At 40.1% G+C, this 23,462-nt stretch overlaps 1 protein-coding gene across 1 annotated transcript in view; it reads left to right on the top strand.

The window, feature by feature from the left end:
• ATP8A2 (ATPase phospholipid transporting 8A2) overlaps nucleotides 1-23,462 on the top strand; it is a 314,082-nt gene continuing 290,620 nt past the window's right edge. Inside the window, exon 1 of the mRNA XM_056495071.1 lies at nucleotides 1-149. Coding sequence (XP_056351046.1) covers nucleotides 71-149 — 79 coding nt within the window. The 5' untranslated portion in view covers nucleotides 1-70. The remainder of the gene's footprint in view (nucleotides 150-23,462) is intronic.

The raw sequence follows: 23,462 nt of genomic DNA, 5'->3' as shown, positions 1-23,462 counted from the left end.
TGCCGGCGGCCGCGGCGCCGCGTCTGCGTGCGGGGGGGCCCATGGCCAGCGCGCCCCGGCCGGCCGCACCATGCCCAACACGGCCGGCCTGGACACCGCAATGAAGATGTCCCTGCGCCGCAAATCCTCCAAGATCCACTCCTCGGCCGGTGAGGAGAGGGCGAGGCGAGGCGGGCGGGGAGGAGGCGCCGCGGCGGAGGAAGGAGGGTGCGGGGGACGGGAAGAGAAGGGAAGAAGGGAAGGGATGGCAGCGGCGCCTCCATGGCGCGGCCCTGGCGCTCGCAGCCCCGCCGGCCGCGGCGCGGGGGATGCCGCAGGGCCGGCCCGCCCTCAGGGGCAGCGCTCGGCCCGAGCAGCGCTGCCCGCCCGGCCCCGGCCCCAAGGGCACCGCGCCGCGCTGCAGACCCCGGCCCGGCGCTGCCATCCCGCCGCCACCCCGCAGAGTGAGCCCCTTCGTTCCCTTGGCTCTGATCGGTTTGGACAGCAGAATTTGTTCTGGTCAGAGGGCAGTACCGCCGAGACAGGGGTGCCTCCCGCCCCGCCGCGCCGCTCAGGGGCTCTGTCCCGTGATCAGCAGTGGGGAGAGCATCAGGCACTGCGGTGAGCCTGCGGAGAGGTAAATTACAAGGTTTCCTAAGAGGTTCCTTTAGGAAACTGTTTTCCAACTAGTTCATTAAAAATAAATAAATAAATCAATAAATAAACGGAAATTGAAGACTTTGAAGGTAGAATTCTGCTCCCAAAGGACTTAATACTGACTTTGGTGGGACCAAGGTGCATTCAGATTGCAGCTCTGATATGTTCTGCTTGGGCACAGATGAAGCATCAGTGACATTGCTCGTGACTTACAGACACCCGTTCCTGTGCAATGTATTTAGATGCCTAGTACAGTCTCTGTGGTGAGTAAAAGTGTGATATAGTGCTGCTTCAGCACTTTTTGTTTCAATGAGAAATGTGCACATTTTTTGATCACCTCTGTTTGGGTTAAATCTCAGAGCACCTTGGAGAGCATTTGCTGGATTGCTTTTGGATGATGCTGTATTTGAAGATGTCCTTTAGCAACTCATGGCTGTTCAGCTCATGGATCCAGGCTAGAGCTAGCTGAAAGGAGAAAGCCAGCTTCTCTTTGGCTCCTCTACACAACCTGGTCACTCTAGTAACTTTTTCCTTTTGGTCTCACTGCTTGGTAGCAAGGACAGAACTTCAGGGACTTCTGCATGGCTGCTGAAGTAAGTGGGATGCTGAGCTAAGAGATGTCTAATGCCTGCTCAGAGGAAATGGTAAGGTTTCAGGGTAGGATTTAGCATATTACCAGCTTTACTTATCTTCAGCCTAAGCCATTCAGATGAAACAGTTGCAGTTAAGCAGATTCCACTTTCCAGTGTTTGGGGTTGTGTCCACTTCTGCAGTCTGATCTGAAACCCTGTCTTGTGACAGGGAGGCTCCTTTCCCAGAGCTGCAGTTTGGCAGACCTTTTTGTGACTTAACATTTGGAATCCAAACCTAGGCTCCCTTCAGATACCAGATGCTGCAGTGTGGCATACATAAGGAGTTTAGCCTTCAGCTTTTGTAAATCACAGAATCACACAGGATGGGTTGGAAGGGACCACAGAGGGTCCAAGCTCCCTGCTCAGGCAGGGTCATCCTAGAGCACATTGCATAGGATTGTGTCCTGACAGTTACTGAATATCTCCAGTGCTTGGTCATCCACAATCCACAATCATACTCGTGGATCTAAGTGGTTAAGTTGTGCCTCGATGATGCCCTGGGTGCTTGGGGCACCCAGATCTTCTAGCTGGGATTTATCTATACACACTCTCAGACTTTTACATGTTCCCTGCCTTTCACATAAGGAGAATCCAAATTACATGATGCTTTGAAGAAAGATGGGGGTTGCTAGTTGGCGTTTAGATTGCTTTCTAGTGCTTTAACAATTTATTTCCTATCTAGAATATTTTAAGGGTAACAAGAGTAATATCTAGTGTAGTTGTATGTATAATGCCTATAAAGTTACATAGAAGAGGTTTGTGTAACTCACTACACAAACCTATTAAAGGAGGGGACTGTAGCTGGTTTAGTACACCAGAGCCAGCTCTGGTGACTGAAAACAACCAGAACCAATCTCTCTGCCACCCAGAAAGTCCTGCCTTCTCCATTCCTGTGCATTCCTCTGCCTTGCTTGTGTCAACATTAGCCATCAGATGGTCACCTGGATCAGTGCTGATGTGGCTCACTACCAGCCTATACGATCTGAATACCAGAAGGGACCAGACACAGAAAGGCAGTGATTCTGTTTTTCATAGCATGTTGTGGCTTGATGTGCAGACCTGCTGTGTGTGGGGGCCAAACAGGTTCATGTGAGGGGCTCTGGGCTGTGTGAACCCAACTGTAAAACATACATTTGGACACTGAGCCACTGCCCACTGACAGGCAGTTCAGATGTGGTTGTGTGGTAGCACTGCAAAATCTCAAGACCCTTCTGAGCTGAATGGTGTGGAGGGGGAACCAGTCACCCTTTTTCATCCTCAGTTGGGGTCAGGTAACTGTCTCTATCCATTGCAGGCTTTTTGGCATCTATGTATCAAAATGTTCTATCTCCTTTCCTTTTTAGAAAATAAGATCTTTCCTGTTTTAAAGTATTTTAGTTTATTTGCTAGTTTTGTTTACTTTTCAGGAAGTTTTGATAATCTAAAGTATTAGCTTTTAATCTGGGTAACTGCAATTTATTTTCATACTGTGTAAAGTATGTCAGTATCTTGCAGACATTCCCCTTTAGTCAATAACACTACTTCTGTGATGGTATAACAATGTCTTTTTGTTTCAGATTTTCTACCGTCCTGCACTTGGTAGTGTGACCTCCACATGTGCTAATACAGTATAAAGTGTAATTGGTATTTTTTATAGAGTTTTAAACCTGCTTACCACCGGTATACAGCACTTGCCAGGGAAGCAGATGATGTGAAAAGTAGAATTTAGAGATGGGAAGTCACCTTCTGCCACTCAGATGATCTCTGCTCTTCTTTTTTATGCATTTGCTCATTAATCGATTTTTTTTGTTGTACAAGTAAACTTTTTATTGCTGTAATGTTGTACCAACTGAGCTAAATTGATTAGATTTAAATTATGCTCAAAGCCTCTAGCTCCTTACTGGTGTAACCACAGACATGAAAGACTAACTTGTTCTTCTCCTTCCTGCATCCTTAAAATCACTAAAATAAGAAACTGTCAATAAGACATTGGATGATGATACAATGGCATTTTTATTTTTAGGGAAAAAAAATCGAATTTTGACTTTATAATGGATTAAAGGCACAACTGATCTTGATATTACTTACTGTGGTGATACACATCAGCAAGAAAAATATTTTTAGTGTAAAGGTAGTAACATAATCTTGCAGGACATGAGGAGCTGAAATAAAAACATTATTTCATGGTATGAAACAATACTCCTTTTATACATTTTCCATCTACTTTTCCTGTGAAAAAGTAGTAGCTTATAGTTTATGCTTGGTCTTGTTTTTGGTTGGTTTGTGCTTGTTTTTGGTCTGAGAGTCTTACTCCTTTCCTTGTAAAGGCTCTGTCTCTTCCATTTTTCAGAGAAATGTCTGTGCAAGGATTTCTTTAGGCTATTTTTGTGCTGTGATATAATTACCATGATTGGAACTGTTGGGAAGTGTCACACAGAGCAGTTAAAACTCTCCACAAGCCCTTGTACGTTGCTCAAAGCTTTTATCCTTGAGCAAAGATGGTTAAGCATTGGAACAGGCTCCTCAGGGAAGTGGTTGGGTCACCATGCCTGAAAGTGTTAAAAAATGAGTAGACATGGCTCTTTGAAATAAGGTTTAGGGGACATGGTGGCATTTAGTCAAAGGGTGGAACTGATGATCTCAGAGGTCTTTTCCAACTGTAATGATTCCTTGATTTTATCTTTTTTTGGGTAGTCATTTACAGGTTGGACATAATTCCTATAGATAAATATAAAATGCACAGGAGCTATATGTGAAATATGTCATCAGCTCTGCATGATCTACATATGGATGTTGCTGCTTCAAATAAAGTGTTTTTTGGTTTTTGTGGAGGACAGGTTCAGGTGGTGTAAGAAGCATGGTGAAGGCTGCAAAGCTTTAACCTTGAAGCTCACTCTCCTCATCTCTACTCACAGGATACCTACATCCTATTTTGCAGGAGGATCAGCAGCTGCCTTGGGTGCATTTTTAAGCAAACAACCCCTAGAAGTGGTCAGCAAAGTGCTGAGCTAACAAATTCTTTAAATACTATTATTAAAACTGGTTAACTAAGAATAAAAGCCCTATTCTGCTGAGAGAAATGTACCTGGCAGGAGTAGTGACAGTGGGGACTGAACAGGGGGAGTATACTTCCTCAGCAAATGCTTTAACTGCCCATTAGCATCACAAAGAGTTATTGAAACATTGAGCAAGACAATTGCACCCATAGCATTGGCACACAGAAATTCTGCCCTCTGAAGGGAAACTTTTCCAGGTAAAGACTAAACTTCTGCCAGCTTAGTGGCAGACTACTTTAGTCCGTGTTTGTTCATGCACACACTCAAACTGCGTGGTGGTAATTTGGTGTAGTACAGACCTCCCATTTCTTTTCATCCACGTTTAACTGGCATGCAGTGTAGTATAATGTGCAGCTTGTTCTATCACATCAAAGGCCCGATCCTGTTTATGTAAACACCAGTGACAATTATGGCTTTTGACAAAGTGCTCATCACAATAAACCCCATGCTTTATGTTACTGTGTTTCTATAGTAGCACAAAGGGGAGCCTTCTCAAGCTGTGTTGGATCTTGCACGACTGTAAAGTGAGGTGGTGACAGTGACAGGGCTAACTGGAGACCGACCTGAACTTCTGCTGCTTTTGCTTAAAGCTTGTTAGTTTGTATTAGAATAGGAGGGAATTTAAAATACCTCTGCTTAGGACACTGAATTAGAAAAAGGTGATTTATCCACAGTTACTGTGGAGTAACTTCATAAATATCAAAGTTCCTAAGTAGAGTGGCAGAAGAAACATTTTTTTCCCTACTGTGATGAGGAAGGTGAGATTATTAACAAATCCATTAAAGATCAAACCACTCAAATGATAAGGAATACAGTTATTTAGGAGTTAATTGAGGGCATAAGAGATTTAACTACCCTTCTGTTTCTAGGATCAAATTAAATCAATGTATTTAATACAAGTTAAAACTTCCACACTGCTGTATATCCAATATACGAACTGTCTTACGTTTTGCTACTTGAGTATTCATAACTCTATTGCAAACAGACATATGTGCTGTCTATTTATAGAAACTGTTTTATTCCTTCTCTGTGCCATTCTCTCTCTGCAGGACTTTTACTTCAGATTTTAGTTCTCTACCAGTATCTGCTTTTAGTATACTTCCCTGTGCTGGGTGAGTCAGTGTTCTCATTTTCTGGGTAGACCTAAAAGCACTGCCCTACTAGTGTGATTTGGCAGAAATGCCACTGTAGTTCCATGAAGGATCAAAATATCTAATGGTAAAATGACTGCAAGGAAATCTGCTTGTCTGTTCAGGCTCCTAGAATATCACCAAGACAATGGAACTGTTTGGTGTACTTCCTGAATGGAATTCACTGGGCATAGAAAGAATAGTCATTTAGTATTGCATTTCCATTGCCACAAGGTTTGAGTGCAGTCTTGATCTCTGCCAATTCTGCAGGGTTGGGTTTTTTTTTAACCTTGAAATCTATGCCTTCATAAGTGATGTTGCTCTAAAGCATTCCCTTTTTTTCCTTACCATTAACCCTCCTTCTCTCCACAAGAAGTTTCAAGCTGATGGCTCCCATTGACTCTAGATGGTATTTTGGATGATTGTCTGAAAACTGATGTCAGCATCTAAAACTGATCACTTTCCAATTAGCAATTCACAAGGCATTTTTATTGTAGTGAAGCCTTGCTGAGGGCCCTATGAACATCCAGGTCATCTGTTTCTGCTCTTTGGAAGGTTGTCAAGTGATGCTCTGTAGCCTCCCTACAGGGTGGCACTCTTGGCTGGTTCATTTCCCTTTGGCCACTCTTGCTTGAGCTGTCAGGTACAGCCTTTAAATACTCTTTGAGTCTGACAGAGCTCACTACTCATGAAGTAATATCACTGCCTGTGAAGCAGTATCTTAAGCACCTTTGTTAGCTTTATTACTACAACAGGGAAGTGTTCCAGACTTACTTTCCTGTACCATGGTGTATTGTGGCACATTTTAATTATGTCTGTAGTAGTACCAATACGAGAATATCTGTTACAGACAGTACTGTAGAGACTGATTGCCAACATGTTCTTTTAAGGGATAGTTAATCACAAAGTCTTGTACATATGCCTGATGGAGCAGAGCAATAGACTAGATTTTGAAAAGGCAGTTGAGTATCTCTGCAGCCACATCTTTCTGCTTCTGGTACAACTCTTAAGTGTGGCTTGCCACAAATATTTTCCTTTCAGTCTCTTATCTTTTCCAGTTCAGCTACTTAAGCCTTTTGGAGAAGTTGCAGAGATGTAAGATATGGCATCTGAGAGCTTTACATAACTGATTCTCAGCTGGTACAGTCAAAGGATAATTTGGGAAAGATCACTGACACAGTTGAAGATTGAGAAAAAATTCCTAGATTTTACAAAGCTTGGGGATTTAGTTTTAGTGTAAAAATATTAATTATCAATATTGAAAGTATATTATTTTCTGTTATTCCAGTATTTGTTAGGAAAGCTCTCAGATTTTTGATTAGTATTATTGCCAACATTTCATAATGAATCATGGTCACTACAAAAGTTTCTGGACAGTTTCTTTCCAGCCCCAGGAGTGGATAGATGCCTGCCTGTTTCAGAGTTCCTGGCTGTCAGACCACTGGCTGAGTGGTAGTTACACAGCAGTAATTCTAGATTCTTGGACACTTTTAATGAGATTACTGGATGCTAAAACAGCATAAAAAGACCTGAAAACAGAAGTTACAAAGTTTTGTATTTTAAACCAAGGTGTGATAAGGCAAAGCTGACATGGTGCAGGTTTTAATGAGTGACCCAGTCCAGCCAGCTATTTAGACTCCGCACAGAAGTGACACAATCCAAATAGTTACAGTGTCACATCCTTGTAAACAACATTCACAGGAGGTTCTCCTGACAGTTACAGGTGTAGTTCTCCTTGCAGTGAGCACTAAAATCAGTTTAAATGAACAAGAACATGAAGTGTCAGTAAATTAGTCTCAATACTGTCATGTTGTGATGAAGAATCCCAAAACATACTGTGGATTTTAAATATGTTTCTGCTGTTATCTCCTCTTACATAGGATATTTTTTGTTAATTCTAGTTCTAATTAGCAGTTTGAAAACTCTTGCCTTGAGGTATTAGTGCAAAAAGAAGGTAAATGAGAGGTTGTTGTAATTCGGTATATGAGGTATAAGAACTGAAATCAGGATCCTGTAACCTCCTTCCTGCAAACCCCAGTTCATGTCTTCCTTTCCGGTCCTGTGACCTTCCCCTGTGTCCTTGTACCCACCGGGGGTCGGGTATTCCGGCCCCTGTCCCGTCTGTGTCTTCATCCCATTGGCAGCTAGCCAAGGCCACTCCCATTCCCCTCTCCTAAATACCTGTTCCCCAGAGAAACTCGGCCTCTTTCCGGCCATACCATCGCCGTGCAATAAACTGGGACTGAAAGAGCGTCTTTGTATCCTTCTCCATCCATGATGCGATACTTTGTCTGATCTTAAATAATTAGGAAATAGACACAGTATAACAGCATCAAGAGCTTTTCCTCTTAGTCTTCTACTTGACTAAAATGGAAGAGCCATGATTGTATCAGTTCATAATGGATCCAACAAAATGTGTCTGTTTTAGCTAGGGTTTGATGAATCTACTTTCTTTTAGAGTGTTGGAAATCAGGATTAACACAAATTGAGTTAGTGTATATGTTCTATAAAGGAGAAAAGGCAGCCTGACATCTTGTTTAAAACTGACTGTGAGGTTTTGATTTTTATTTAATTCCTAATTTCTTCAATGCAGATGACCAAACCCATTAATTTGATTCTATTAAATGAGCAGGTAGTCAGAAAGAGTGGAAGCAAAGCCTTTATCTCCTTTTAATAAAATCAGCCTGATAAATTTTTCTACTTTGAACAGAAGGAGGACTCAGGTGTTATCTGCCAACCCAGCAGTGTTCTGCCTATTTGTACAAAACACAGTAAAGGCATTCTAAAATCCTGTGCCTGTGAGATCTAGGAACATTCAACCCAATGCCTATACAAAGGATATAGGAAACAAGTACCCCAGGCTTTTCTGTGGCTTTAAATGCTCTAAGCATGCATTGCCTTATTTAACAGATGCCATTTATTTGTAAATGGGAGACAAAGAAAGAATATGTGCAAAGTCAGCACCAGCCATCATAACTCTGAAACAGATACAGAGGTTACGTCTGCATTTGTCGTATCAGTTCACAGCTGGGAATCAGGAATTAACTTGGAAGCTTGAATCTGAAATTGAGATGACATTTAGACAACATTTCTGCATCACTGGAAAGGCTCAGAATAGTTACTGCTTCAGTAGTCCCATGGCTACTGAACTGAAATACATTGACATCAATCCTGGTGTCTTGTTTTGAAGCAGGATAGAGAGCCAGGGGAATTCAGGTATGCAGGTGCAACCCAGGCTGGGGAGGGCCCCACTTCTGCTTTACAGATTAACACTCAAATCTTCTTCCCAGAGTTTCACTAATACAAGTCTGCATCTGGAAGCCATCCTTGTGCCATTTACCTGATTGGTTACAGGGGAAGAAAGGAGCTTTCATGAGAGCCTAGCAGATAGACAGAGGAGTGCTAGCCCTGCCCCAGCCAAATTTATCTTTGTCCTGCACTGCCTGAAGAGGGGCCACCATTCACTACGAGTCCTTAACTAAAATTCTGATCCTTGCTGAAGTTTTCCCGCAATCTTCAGTAAAAAAAATACCCTCTGTTTTTTAGAGTGATTTTGTTTACAAATCTGAAATTTGCGTACCTTGTCTTTGAAAAGTTTTTGAACCCTACTAGTCATCATTAGAGTAACAACACGGGGTCATCAGTCTTCAGAAGGAGAAAAGAGTGGCTAGAAAGATTTGAAATATCTGAGGAGAATGAGTTCACTTCTTACAGAAAAAAAAAAAAAATCCAAAGATTTTAGGGGTCTGGGTCCCAAATTAAGACACTTTGGGAAAGTGCAAGTATCAGTATCAGTCAAGGACTATGCAAATGTGCAAAGGAACTCATTACTTTAGAGTTATTTGGATCTATTTCGTGCTGAGAAATTGGAGTTGAACATTGTCCTGGTTTCAGCTGGGATAGAGCAGTGAGCAGTTGCATGATGCTTACATTCCAGCTGGGGTTAAGCCAGGACAGGTATTTTTTCAGGTCTTTCTGAAAGATATAGTGCTAAGCCCCTATAATAGGAAGAATTAAAGATACATTTTCTGGAGAATGTGAGCTTCCTATTGTGAGTTGTAATGTATATTGTCACTAAAATTCTCCAGTAAACACAGATGAAACTTTCCCTAGTGCCTTCCAGGTAGCCCTTCTGTCACAGGTCTCTTAGTTGGGACTGTGAACACGGTATCTGTTCACAGCAGATACACACAGCATCACCCCATCACCATTCCCTCTCTTGTGACAGACTGGGACATGTGCAAAATCCAAAATCCTACACGAGACTGAAGAAGGCCTCTTTAGTTGCAGGATCTCCACTGAAAATAAGAAGTCAGGTTTGTATCACAGTAGATGCACCTGCTTTAAATCTCTGGCCATTTCCATCCCTGACTCATTCTCTATGCTATGTCCCTCAGGTATTCTTAGCTGTGTTGGTTCTGGTAGGAATTGAAGTTAGATGCAAGGCTTTGTGTCTGCCATGGCATTGGAGAGAGCAGTAAGGATTCCCAGTATGGACTGCTGGAGAGACTTCAGCAGTCCTAAACTTTCACCATCAAGAAATACTGGGCTGTGAAGAAGAAGATTTTGCAGTCCCCAACACTGGATGGTTTTGTTGAGGTTTTGGCCTGCCAGCTAACTGCTTAAACCATTTTCTTTGAGGGCTTTCTGCCAAAACCCCAAAGAGAGAAAAAAGGGGAATAAAATAGCTGTAGTAATAAATCTGATATGATCTTGTTGAGACAGTGCAATTTTGTGTTAGTGCTAAATAGCAGGGGATTTAAATAATTTAGTATTCCTTTTGGTACTTTTTGGTTCATTAGACAGTCAGATTCCCAGGGTGTGTGTATTTACCATTCCTGCTAGGAACACTGTTATTTACAGAGACATTAAACTCTCATATCAGTGTCATCTTCTGTACAAAGAAATCCTGACAACCAAGGACAAGAATTAATCTTAGATCTTCTTCCTACCAGAAACCTCCTCCCTTTTTTTAAAATTAAAGTTCCTTCTCAAGACACCCAACACTTTACAGATACAAATATCTTGCTGAATTTCTGCATCATTCTTTTACAGGCTTCAAATCAAATCAGAACAGTTTTGCCCTCTGATGAGATGAAAAGATTTATATTTCTGTGTACCAGTTCACATCTTGTCAGGGCAGATGGTACTATTGGAGTGTACATTGTCATTAATTTGGGACTCAGCAACTGCAAACAACCATATTTTTTATTTTCATGAGAACTAGTACACAAACTAGCATTCAGTAATAAAATATTAGTATCCCAAGCAGAAGCCACAAAATTTACTGAGATAGAGAAAGGCAGCAGTGATGTGGTAGCTTCTATCTTCTTGAGGAGCTAAAGCTGTTTCACTGCAGTTTCAAGTATTTTGTCATCAGTGGCTCCAGAGCAAGGAAATAATTTTAGTCATCTACTTCAGAGGGCAAGATGAAGATGAAAGGATGTGTTTGTATGGTGGTGGGAAACAGAGAGTTGTATACAAAAATATTTCTTTAGTCAGGTAAGTTTACAACCATCAGAATTACTTTTTTTTTTTTTCCACAAAAAAAAGACCTCACGAAACCAAGTCCATCTGGATATTCTGGACAAAATAAGCAGAATGCTACTTTTTATTTAGTCCCCTACTTCTTAGAAAGGTGTATTTTTACAAGTTAATTTTATAAACTATGTTTCTGTATATTTTTTGGCATTATTTTTATTGTCTAAATTGTTTATTAACAATGATTCTACATTGGCATAAACAATTCTGATTAAAAAAATTGACATAGGCAATTCTGTAGACTAAAATTTGAGAAGAGTGATTAACAACCTGAAGAAGGGGGAAGGGAAATTCTACATTAAGAAGATTGGCAGTGCTTCAACTAGAAGACTATGCTGTGACTGAGGCTATAGCCAAAAATAGAGTTGGATTAACAGAAGAAAGGCAAGTAGATAAAACTAAGGTCAAAGCAGAAATAGATGCTTTAGAATTACCTCATCCACCAAAAGATATGAAGAGATATTCAAGGAGTTTTCCTATTATATGCACCTATAATGGGAAAACCAATTCACAATAAGAAGCACTATGAAAGATGACTGAAATAGTAAGTTAATTACAAAGAACTAAGCTTTAAAATGGGCAGAAAAAATGACAATAACTTTTTTCTGATTGTCTGTACAGGCTTTAACGTCCATGCTATTACAAATAAATTGAAAAACAACCTCTAAAAGACAGCTGTAGTAATATCAACACTTACGAAAAGAAACAGTAAAAATAAGTTGACTAGACACACTCACATTGAGGTGGGGCAACATAGTGATGAGTCAAGCTCAATAGGTTGTTCTTTAACTCCTCCCCAGAAGAAAGGCTTAGCTAGGTAAAAAGTTCTACCTGATGACAATTATTACAGCTCTGTTTACACTAATGAGCCCCAGATGTATAATTTGTGGGTGAAAGAAGCTAATGCACACAGAGAGAGAGGCTTTGAAAGGGAAAAAAAAAAAAAAAAAAAAAAAAAGCAGTAGAAGGTCATGTGTCTAGAGATTTTTGGTAAGATAAGCTATAGCACCTAGGAAACTTGTCCTTTCTTGTACTTTTGAATTTCAGTCAGGTAAGTTGGTTTCAAAGGAAGAAAGGTTTGTGGAAAAAATTTAATTTTGATATGTTGAACTCTAATGCTCTGAGGTAGATACTGACTATCCTTATCTTTTCTTCAATTTTCTACATGGAAAAGCTGAAGACCTGTTTTCTTGATAGGAAGGTTTACTCAGAGCTAAGGTAATGATCTACTAGTAAGCAAGATCTATGTCTGCTTTTATTATAATGATTTTTTTCCTTAATCTCTGATTAGATATTACTTGGTAAAAACATAGTCAAAACCTAAATTCTGAGAGGAAGCATTTACAAATTTATAATTCTTTTGTGTAATTCTGTATTCCTGTGTGACATAAGCACTACAGTGATGACTCTCAACAGCTGCACAGTAGGAGTTATGTTAAAGATGAGAGGTATACTTGCTTAATGCAAGAGACTCCTTCAAATTTCTTGGGATGTAATGCTCGTTATTGCCAAGGAGCTGTTGTTTTAATGATCAGCCCAGTATGAAGATAGTAACTGAATAGGAGGGATTTCTCTCCACTGAGTAGTTCTGCTATTCACAGCAAAATAGAACAGCTGTGTGGAAATAGTGTTTCAGTAATATTTCTAATGACCTCTAAATGTGGTATGGCAAATTAATGCTTATTAGTTAGATTTCTGCTCATGTGTGACCACATAGTTTCTGTAATAGTCTGTGTAGTGAAGAGAAATAAGGCTTGCAGTCTTTCATAAAAAACTGCTATATGAAATTTGTCCCCAGTAGTTATTTCAGAGAACTAAGTATTTGCTTTGATTTTTTTTTTTTTTTTTTTTTTTTTTTTAAAGAGAAGGGGTGTGAAACTTATATGGGGTGAGAATGACTATTTCTCTTTCAAAAGGTGTCTCCTCTTTCACAAAAAGACTTAAACAATGGGTATAAAATCCAGGAATGGTTATAGGTTAGGACTGTCTGAAATTCTGTCCTGGAGTATAGCACCACTTTGGGCTCATCATCTGAAGTCTAGCTGATAAGCCTTTCCTAGGAATGAAATAGCAGGGCTTGCTGTACCTGAATGGATGCACTGTCACTGGAAATTGAGTCAGCCAGGTGGTGATATTCAGCTTTCAGCCATGGTTGGTTGGTTTGGACTTTTTTTTCCCCCTTCTCTTCCCTAGGGCTACTTTTTAATGAAAAAACTCTTCCAGTACCAGCACATGAGTCATAAACATAATTTCCTCTAAATTCGCAGCAGCCTATGCAATACTAGATAATTAAATATTGAAGAGGTCTGTGATTCTTGTCTTTGCTCATTCTAGAAGCAATTGCAATAAAACTCTGCCTGTTGCAGACAGGTATACTGGAACGTCTCAAAAGTGACAGATGGATACAGTACAAATGTACTTAAAATCTCAGGAATTATGCAATAGGTCAAGCTGAATCCTCATCCAATAGAAAGTAAACATTTAATGTTTTGGCAATGACAAGCTTTGTGTGGAGCCTAGCAGGAGACCTGTAAGTTTGCAGTCTCAGCGGGTCCAGTCAGCAGAACTCTGCCTAAATGAAATTCACTGTCACCAGTCTGCAGCAGTTCAGGGTCTGATCTACAGGATTACCAGAAAAATCTGTCAAAGCGTCATAATGTATATTCCAGAGATCAAGCCACTGAGGCTATTATCTCTCTTTGGGGGTGGTGGGTGAGAGGAAAGAATATTTTTAAAACTCATCCAGTACAGATGCTGCACACAAGATAGCTGTTCCAGGAAGAACAACCCGCAGGAGAAGACTTACTAGGCTGGGATTTTTAAAATAAAAATATACTTTCAGCTATGCCTATAATATAGGACTTTGGCATAATGGTAGCAGGTGGCTTCAGTATTAAAATAACTGGTAATTATATTTTTCATGTAATGGGCTTCAAAGGAAAAAGGAAGAAACCACATGAGGTATTCTCATCCTTGGTCTGGTTTTCTTGCTAAGGCTGCAGAGCAGAGATAAGACTGGCTGATACTGCAAACCTGTAAGCCTCTCTTATCTATCAATAGTGCCCTCTTACTGACAGGGACAGGCAGAGGTGTGTGATTGGCAGCGTTTTTCTTGTCCTTGGTTAAACATAGAACTACTGTTGAATTTTCTGTTTTGTAGGTCTGTTTATACATCCATTACACTGAAAATAAACTTGTCCTACATGGAAGACTTTCATTAAGTTCACAAGTCTGTTCTGAGCTTAGTGCAGATATGTCTTTATTAAGCTGCCCTAAACATAATTAGCTGTGTTCTGGCTTTGGTAGTCCTTGGTGATACATTTCAGTTGTAATCAATATGAGAGGCTCTGCACTAGATTCTTCATCTAGTGCTCAAGGCTGGGAGTACAGTAACTACTTTTCAGGTCCAAATATAAGAAAACTGAAATGCATGTATCCATTCTTCTACCCCCTTTGCTGCAGCTCTTCTCTTGGACAGGTGGTAGTTTCAGTCTGGTATTCCAAGTCCTCTGGAAGCTGCCAGGTGGTGGGGAGGGCTGCTATTCTCACACCAGCATATTTACTCCTGTTTGAAGGTGCCTTAAGCAGAAGAAAATGTCTGTTAGAGCCAGAAAATGGATCTGAGGAATGTGCTGCCTCTCTGCATGTCCTGTGCTGTGATGGTGACACAGGACAGCAGAGTCCCTCTGCCATGTATCTGTTATTGCGAGAGCTCTGAAAATAGTTACCCTGAGGTTGATATGGGCTTTCTGCTGGTAACAGTCAACTTCATGATGTCCACTCTGCATTGAGGATGGCATTTCTTGTTGCTCTCATGGAAGCAGTTTGATGAGTCTGTCTGGGTCATGCTCATAATTCTAGAATTCAGTGTAGTCTTCTGCATAGTTATGAAGTGTTCCCTTCATCGTGGGGGGTTGCTGAACAGTCCTCGTTCTGAAGCAGGAGGTCTAAAATTTTCTATCTGATTAACAAGACAGTATTAATTTTGTTCCTGTGTTATGTCAGACTTCAATGTAGCTAGTAGATATTAAATTAGAGAAATTACTAAAAGATAAATAAGGATGCAATAGACTAATTTTATTAGTTGCTACACAATGCAGTTACATGCTGTTTTCTGCAAGGCATTTGGATGCTGTATGAGACATCTGAAAGTATTTTTCAATTAGAGGGAATGAATTGGTTGCCAATTTCCTCTCTTGAATGCTTCCATTAACAGTCCCACTAACAGCTGTAGTGAACCTTTAATGAATACAATAAGCCACATAACCCATATGAGCTTGCGTGGCTTGGTACATGATAGGTTCTGTAATGGTACCTTGCAGTCATATTTTCTAAGTACTTCATGAACCACTTTTTATTATTCTTACTAAAAAAAAGCTGCCTCAGTCGAGAGAATGGGCTATAATTGAATTTATCCCTGTAATCTTCTTCATATCTGCTTTGTTCTGTATTAAACACATTTGGAGAATAGCAAAAATAGCAAAGTAGTAAGTAGGTAGTTGATTAGTAATGTGCTGCTCTTAGTTTACCACTCAATCCTTAGAACTTTTAGTATAATGTTGGGATACCCTCTGAAGTAGGCTCATTTTGGTGGCTTGGGCAAGCCCTCAGCAATGCAGATGGAATCTGTTCCATGCCAATTCAAAGGCATGTCTGAGTATTTAAGGTGAGTGCTTGGATGTGTGTATCTGTACTGAATAGCAGGACCTTCATCTAATGGAGTTGGGATGAGGTAAGATTAGGTCTTGCTTCTGCTGTAGCCTAATCACTTCCTCCTCCAAGTGATCCTTCCCTGTTGTCTTCTGCATGATGTGCCTCATTGCTATAAAGCAGAGAGAAGGGGTTTGAAGAAATGCCGGGAGTGAACTTTCTGCCTGACTGTAACCATCAGCTGATCCTTGATGCTAAAACTTGCTTCTGGATCACTTTGTTCTTCCCATGCCAAAAAGGGATTTGAGACCCTGAGGTTGAAGAGAATTTATTTAAACCTCAGTTGCCTGCTTTGTAATCAGATATCTTTTTGTAAAGGCAGTGTCAGCAATCTTGCATGGCATGTAGACATACTCGGGTATGCCCATATGTATTTAAGTGTCTTCCTGAAAACTGGTGCTCTGCTAAGATCCTCTAGAGTATGGACTTCTGGGTTTGGGGATATTATGTTGCTGTTTTGGGCAAATTTTGATTTAAAAGATAAGACTTTTGAAGGATTTATTAAGGGTGATTTGGGAGTTGCCCTCAACGGTGCTGAGGGAGCCCCACTTTTTCAAAGCTGGCTCCACTTTGCAGAGCCATTCTCTCACAATGCCATACCTCAGTTCAGCATTCAGGATATCTAAGCTGTCAGCAGCCCTAATGAGGAAATGGTGTTCAGTGAGATGTGGCTGGCTTGCTGCTGGCTGAGCCCTTCTCTCCTGGTTTGAAGGACAGGTGTCTGCCAATAAAGGCAGGAGCTTCTCTTTGAAATGGGGAATGTAAACCCCCTCCCTCAAAATTATTATAATTTTGAAATTAAAGGAGCTCTCAGACAAAGATATGGGAATTAGGAATAACAGTCCTTTACTAGGAAAAAATTAAATAGAAATACAGTATCCCAGTGCAATCCCCAAACACTGACAGAGTCAGAATACAACCTGACACCCTGTCAGTCAGTCAAGGTATTGGTAGCAGTCCCATTAAATGGCTGCAGTCTTTCTGTAGTGGCAGATGTGGTTCAGCTGAAGCAGTGCTCCTGTAGAAGGGTGCAGTTTTCCTCTGAAGGCCCAGAGATGATGTGGAAAGGTCTGATTTTCCTCTGGAATCCAGTGGAAAGATGGATGACTTGCTGTTCAAAATCTGTTTTTTATCTAGGTAGGAAAGGCTTGGTTCCTCCCCCTGGCTGGAGCATCTCCCAAAGGGATGATGTAATTTTATCAGTCATACAGTGGGACTTAATGGGCCAGCAGCAGATGATATCTTCCTGGAGAGAGGATGGGTTGTGGAAAAGATAAAGATGATTGCCCCACCTGATTTAAAGATGGCCACCCAGCTTCAGCAGATGGTGACAGAATACACATTTCTGGCCACATCCTGTATTGCAACCCAAGACACCTTCCCAGTGAAAGAAGTTGGCAGTGGTGAGATTTGGTGTTGGATTTGTTGGGCTTTTGCTGTAGGATCCGTCACAAACTGTAGAGGGGCCAGCACTGGTTGGGTTGGTAGTAGAGCTGCAGACTGCTACGTTTTGTTCTTAAGTGTTAAAATATGCCCCAAAACTGTTATCAACCCATATGTGATCAAGGCAAAATATTAATCCTTGTATGTGCATAATAGAGAAGAAACAGGGCTTTCCTGTTGTCTGTTTTGTTTCTGCTGAGCTCTTCCACAATACCTGTGCACGTGTGCAAACATTGGAACAAACCTCACTTCCTGAATAAATTGTTTTCCCAGTGCTCTTACATTTTAATGAAGCAGTGGGATTGTCTTTGTAATCTGATTGCTATTAGCTGAAGGAAGTTTAGCAGTCCTACTGATCATTCACCTTACTCCATTAAGGGTAGGAGCAGCTCTGTCCATATATCTCATAGCTGTTGCAAGGTGCTGCCTAGCAAGCAAATGGCTGGTCTAAGCTGCCTCTGACAATCTCAATTAATTATCTGCAGCCTAGTTCATTAACAAAGTCTGAACAGTGAATACTGCACTGTTAGTATTGCGAGTGTTGCATTTTGCATGCTGCCTTTCCTCTTCTTTCCCTGCTGCCTTCAGCACTGAAGGTCTGAGGGTTACTTGCTAATGCCTGGTGTGTTTAGAGCAAAGCTGCCCTGTAAATAATTCACAGGGCTTATGGGTTTCAGGCAAGTCTAGTTAGAGTGGCTAAACTGAAGTTGAATGATGACACAAGATGCACAGTACGGGATTTTCATCTGATGCAAATCTGGATTTTGGTAGAGCTGTTCCAGATCTCCCTGTGGTAGCTGAAGCCAGCTTTCCCCAAGTCAGACTGCTTATCTGCAGTTGCCAGAACAGAGTTATCTCTGCCCTGTATCCTGCTTGCCTGCTGTGGATTCCTTTGAGGTCGTTGTTGTTTTCTTTTTTAACAGAGGATTTTGATGAGTAATGAGGATTGCCCATAAGGGAGTTCTTATGGATCCGTTAATCATTATTAATCATTAGAACACCTTTATGAGAGGAGTCTTGGGGCTGCATTAAACCTTGAGAACATGTAGGGGAAAGGCTGTTCTTGGTCTCTGTGCTTTTAACTTAGTTACAAGCACAGAGATTCAGTGTGCTACCTCTGAATCTTTAATGTCTCAGTTAGACTTTGGCCAGAAACCAGGCGGTAAGGCTTTGTTAGGCAAGAATTGGTAAGTGATGGCTTTTGGATTAGTGCAGGTGTGACCTTTCATTTTAAAAGGCATTTTTATACTGTGTTTCAGTGAGTAAATGAGTTCTGTCCTGGCCTGTTAGAAGGCAGCAGTCTCAGGAGCAGGTCAAGTGCTACTCCCACAGGGTATGAAGAATGCATTTCTTTGCTTCCTCTTATTGCTCCAAGCAGATATTGTTAAATGTGTTTTTTTTTTTTTTTTTTTTTTTTTTCATTGCACCTATTTAGCATTCTTGCCTCTAGAAAGGAAACAAAAATCTAATTTAACTCTATAGCACTTTTAATGCCAGCTTAATATAAGTGCAAATAAATTCAGGAAACTGTAGTGGCTTTAGGCTACTTATAGCAAACTAGAGTTATCTTTATATAGTGAATATTTGGCTTTTGTTGGTGTTTAGATGATATTGAGATGATATTAAGAGTAAAAGGATGGAAGAAAAATACCTCTTCTCTTTATTGGTATTATTACAGTGTTTGCAAGTACTTAATCTTCTTTATCGACATCAATATTTTGGCTTTCTAAAGTAGAAAACCTACTTAATGTGGAAGCAACTGCATTGATAACAGTGAGACAAAAGCATTGATAACTGGATTGCAAGGACTATCTATGAATAGGCATGCTGCTTTAGTTTGATTTGGTAGTGCAAGTTAGTAGAGCACAAGCTAGGTGGCAGGGCATTAGTTCACAAAAGTGAAAGTACCTCACTATGGTTATTCAGTATTATCTTTAGATAATATAGATAATAGATGTATAATAGGCATGTTATTATTTATTGAAAGGTTGGGTTTCTGTGCATTCTGTGAAGAGGTGATGTAGGCATGCAGGTGAGTGAGAAGTTTGTTATCTTGCTAGTGAAATTTCCAACCTCATTTGCTCCTGGTGCAAGCTTTCCTTTTATTTATTTATTTATTTTTGTTGTTGTTGTTGTTGTTGTTGTGGTTTTTTGGAAGAACGGTCTTCCTGAATGTATTCATGGAAGTCAGAGATGACTTCAGCTGACAATGCAGCATTCCTGCTATTCATGGCAGGGATAGTCTTGCAGTCCAAGTACAAAAGTGGCTTTGGAGGTGTAATTGGCTCCTCTGTTTTTGTCATACACTGTGCTGGCCACACTGCAGGTGTGGGTGTGTTTACAGTGGGAACAGAGGTGATCTGGGGTCTCCTACATTTCAGTACTGGAAGACTGCTCTGGAGTACTTTGAGATCAGAGACTCATCCTGTGATACCTGTTAACATTTGCCTCTGAATTTTTTCTAGCCGCTAGAACAGGAATATGAGTGATTGTTATAGTCTTTCATATTTTCTGTAAAGATAAAATTGATGGTTTGTGCTTTGATTTTGACTGTGATTGCTTGATGAGTAATAATTTCTTACAAAAGCACTTTGTACATGTCAAGTGCACTTGCAGTAGGTAGCACTAAGATAATCTAGAAAGAAAGGTAGCTTTATGGAATTCTTGTTCTCTTTTCCTTTGTATGCCAGATATCTTTAAAAATGCATTTTTTTTAAAGATAATAGCTGCACTTGAGTATGTATAGATGTTTAGAGCTGAAACCATAAGAAGCCTTCAAGGAGGCATACTTAGGTAGTGAGTGGTAGGCAAGCAGCTCAGTTGGTATTAGGTGTACATCATTCTTATTTTCAGTGTGCTTAATTTTATGGTGAACTTCTGTTTATCTGTGAATAGTAGTGCAGAATCAGACTTCAGCACAATGCTTTTCTTTCAGCAAGTTGATGGGCTTCAGGCCACCATATTCTTTCTGTTGTGGGACTTGATGTTTTTCTTTGCTATGAGCCTTGAGATTGAGGCTTGAAATAAAATTCTTTAAATGAATTAATGCTTTAGTATTTTGCTGGATATCTGATGAGAAATGTCAACAGCTTGGAGAACTAAGTTATACAAAGTAGAAAACTTCTCCAAGCTGCAATATCTTATTTTTTCTTCTAGTCTGAAACTTGCTGGCTTGCTGAATGACAAAGACTGGTGGCAGATGGGTCCCAGTGCCTTCAGTGTTAGTCAAAGGATGCCTTGCAAAACAGAAGGTAGAATAACCTGGTTGTTTTTTCAGGCTCCCATTTGGCTCTGGAAAAGACAATTGGATTTTCCTTTCTTCCCTTCACCTTTTGAAAAGGAAGTATTTGATGTAATTTTTCAGAGAAGGGGAATATAGAAAGGCCTAATTTAGCAGGTTACTGAATTGTGATGAATCTCACATTTATTGATTTTAATATATACATCTATATACATATACATTACATATATAATAAATACATGAAAAACTGAGTCGTCTGCAGATCTTATGGCAGTATAGGCTTTGGTACGCCATAATGAAATTGAAATTGTTATACTTTTCTCCATTAAAATTCCATAAACATGAATTGGCTGACTAGTCACTAATCTCATCAGGATTAAGAGACCTTAAAGCAACATAATAGCATAACAGAGTAAGAGACTGGAAATTGATTTTTCTTATTTGTACTCCATGCATGTGCATACAAGTCCTTACGATTTCCTGATTTACAGCATCCAATGAGCAGCTTGGAGATGATCTGGTAAAAATAAATTTAAAACTGAAAATTCTCTTACTAAATTATTTGGGGTATCATTCTCAAATAGTAAGTTATTTGAGGTCTCCCTAGATCTGAGCTGCTCTGAGAATTAATTCCCTTCCCAGTCTGTGGTAGGGAACGTGAATCTTTGATTGTACAAGCTAGGGAATTACACTTAAAAGAGAACCTACAGCTAGTCTTTAATTATTAAGAAATGCCTGTTAGAAGAATGGTCTTTCTGACCCTGTAGGCAGTTCTATGCACATCTGTCAATGTTTGCCATATGAAAGCACAAGACTGGTGCACATTGAAAGTGTTACTTCAGGACTCTTTTGAACAGGTGCTTTATAAAAGTCTTGAAGGGATAAATCCTGGAGGTGGGTGAAAAGCAGGTTTCTGAACTTGACCAACATCTAGCTAAGGACAATGGAACATTAATTGGTTATACCTGAACTTTTGGCTGGAAAATACTTTCAAATTCAAGTAGCAGTTATTACCCTGCTTATACCTGTATTTGAAAAGTGGGCATCCTGACTGGGAAAACTGAGCTTGAACTAGTGGGGTTTGATACAACAGTATTATTATCCTAAATCACATGAATCCACTGACAAACTGATTCTACAAGAGCTGTTTTTCCAATGTTTCAGTCACTATTCTCTAGCCAGCAGCCTCAGCAGAAAGGATTAAATCTTGTAATTAGATGCTACCCCTACCAGTCTTATCTGTTTTGAGTCACCATGCTGAAGATTTTTAACCTTTTAGAATGCAATAGAAGTTAAGCTAATAGTGGGTGGGATGGTGAGGTGTAATGAATGGAACTTGCCAATTCATCCCCCCAAAAAAATCCCATGAATTTTGGTGATACCAAATCTATTTTGAAAGTATTGTAACATGGGCTTTCTAAAGCAATGTTTAAACAAAATGTCATATTTCTGTTGTAAAATGTTGAGAATCCAAGTTGTTACATAACAAATACAATTTATGTCTAAATATAACAGCAGAGAAGTACCTTCCAGACTTGAGAAATCATTAGCTGCTACAAGACTTGAATAATTGCTAATTACTGTGGTTTGTGGCCAGTGCTGATGAAGTCACCAGAGTAGAAACAAATGCACTTAAGCCAACTGTGGTATTTGGTTTCTTGCTTGTAATCATCTCATTGGCTTGCCAGGAACCTGGCCAATGTGCTGACTCTCTTTCTACACTGAAGTACACAGAATGAAGCGATATTTGCTTTATTGCAAGTTATTAATTGGGTGAAACTTGTTTTTTAACAACTTCCAGCGTTCTGAGCTCTGCTTGTGGCTGTGGTGCTTTGCTGGCTTCCAGTGCTTGATACACACTCCAGTAGTCAATTTGTGTGGAATGAAAGTGCTACAGGGGCTCAGCATATTGTGAGCATGTATTTGAGGGTGTAGGCAGAGGAGAGGCTAGAAGTCTGAACTCTAATACTGTTAAGCAGTTTGAACTTCTCTACAGAGTAGTCTTTGAGGAGCACAGATCACTTACTCCCTGCAGAAGGAATAGCTCCTTTTGCTAGGACTCCCAACAGTTAATGTGATGTTAATGTATCAAAAATATATTTCTGACCTCCAGAATATTTGGATTTCACCAATAAAGATCAAGCCATAAAGGAAGAGTAGAAAACTTTTTAAAAGAAGTTGACAGCCTGATGCTCAGCTTGTGTCTTCAAATCTGTCTCTGAAGCCATCATCTCTAGGGTATGTTTAGCTTCTAGTCCTTAACATTACTAGCTTGATTAGTTGCTAAGGAAGAAACTTCAACTTAATTGTAGCAAAACTGTATTATATTGAAAGTAGACTGCTAAAGGGAATTTTTGGTGATTGGATAATATACTCTGAGAGAGGCTTACATAAAATTATCTTAAACAATTCTGTTCAGCTCTGATCTGTGCTCTTGCTAGGTATGTAGCAACCTCTCAGAACTTGAGAGATTGACCTAAACTTCATCTTTAAGCTGAAGAACTTTCACAGCAAACCATTCAAAATCGTTTACCTACTTCATTCCTGAGGAGTGTGTCTGCTGGGGAAGGGCCAGGACTAACTGCTAGTGTGGGGTATTGTCTAAATGAGCTCCTGTTCTGGGGTCTCCAACAAACAGCCTCAGTTTTGTTCATCAGCGCTGTGACCAGCACTTGTAGTAAATCAGGTCACTATTTCATTGCTGGGCCAGCATGTTTAGGTGCCTTCCTAATATTCAATGCCCTTCAAGATGTTTCGGCACGGAGAGACAGTGTGCTGTAGTAGCCTTCCCAAGAAACTTAAATCAAGCAACTAAGAAAAAATTGCTTTCAAGTTTCTTTAAAAAACAAAACACCCAAAAAACCTCTAAACAAAACAAAACAAAAAAAGACCTCCAAAAAAGTGTTAACTCTGTATACATATTTGCAGTTGGACTGAAGTTTTGCTTTGAATTTCTTTAACAAATTTTTTCTCCTTTAGAGATTTGGAACTTGAGGAGGAAAGTAGATCTAGGTTTGAAAAATCTAGAATTTGTGGAAGACTGATAGAAATTCTGAATTTGATTTCTATTTATTTTATAATAAGGACAACTTCA

Source organism: Oenanthe melanoleuca, chromosome 1 (assembly GCF_029582105.1).
Source record: "Oenanthe melanoleuca isolate GR-GAL-2019-014 chromosome 1, OMel1.0, whole genome shotgun sequence".
Taxonomy (NCBI): Eukaryota; Metazoa; Chordata; class Aves; order Passeriformes; family Muscicapidae; genus Oenanthe; species Oenanthe melanoleuca.
Note: the sequence above shows the minus strand (reverse complement) of the source record. Positions and strands in the feature narration are given on the sequence as shown.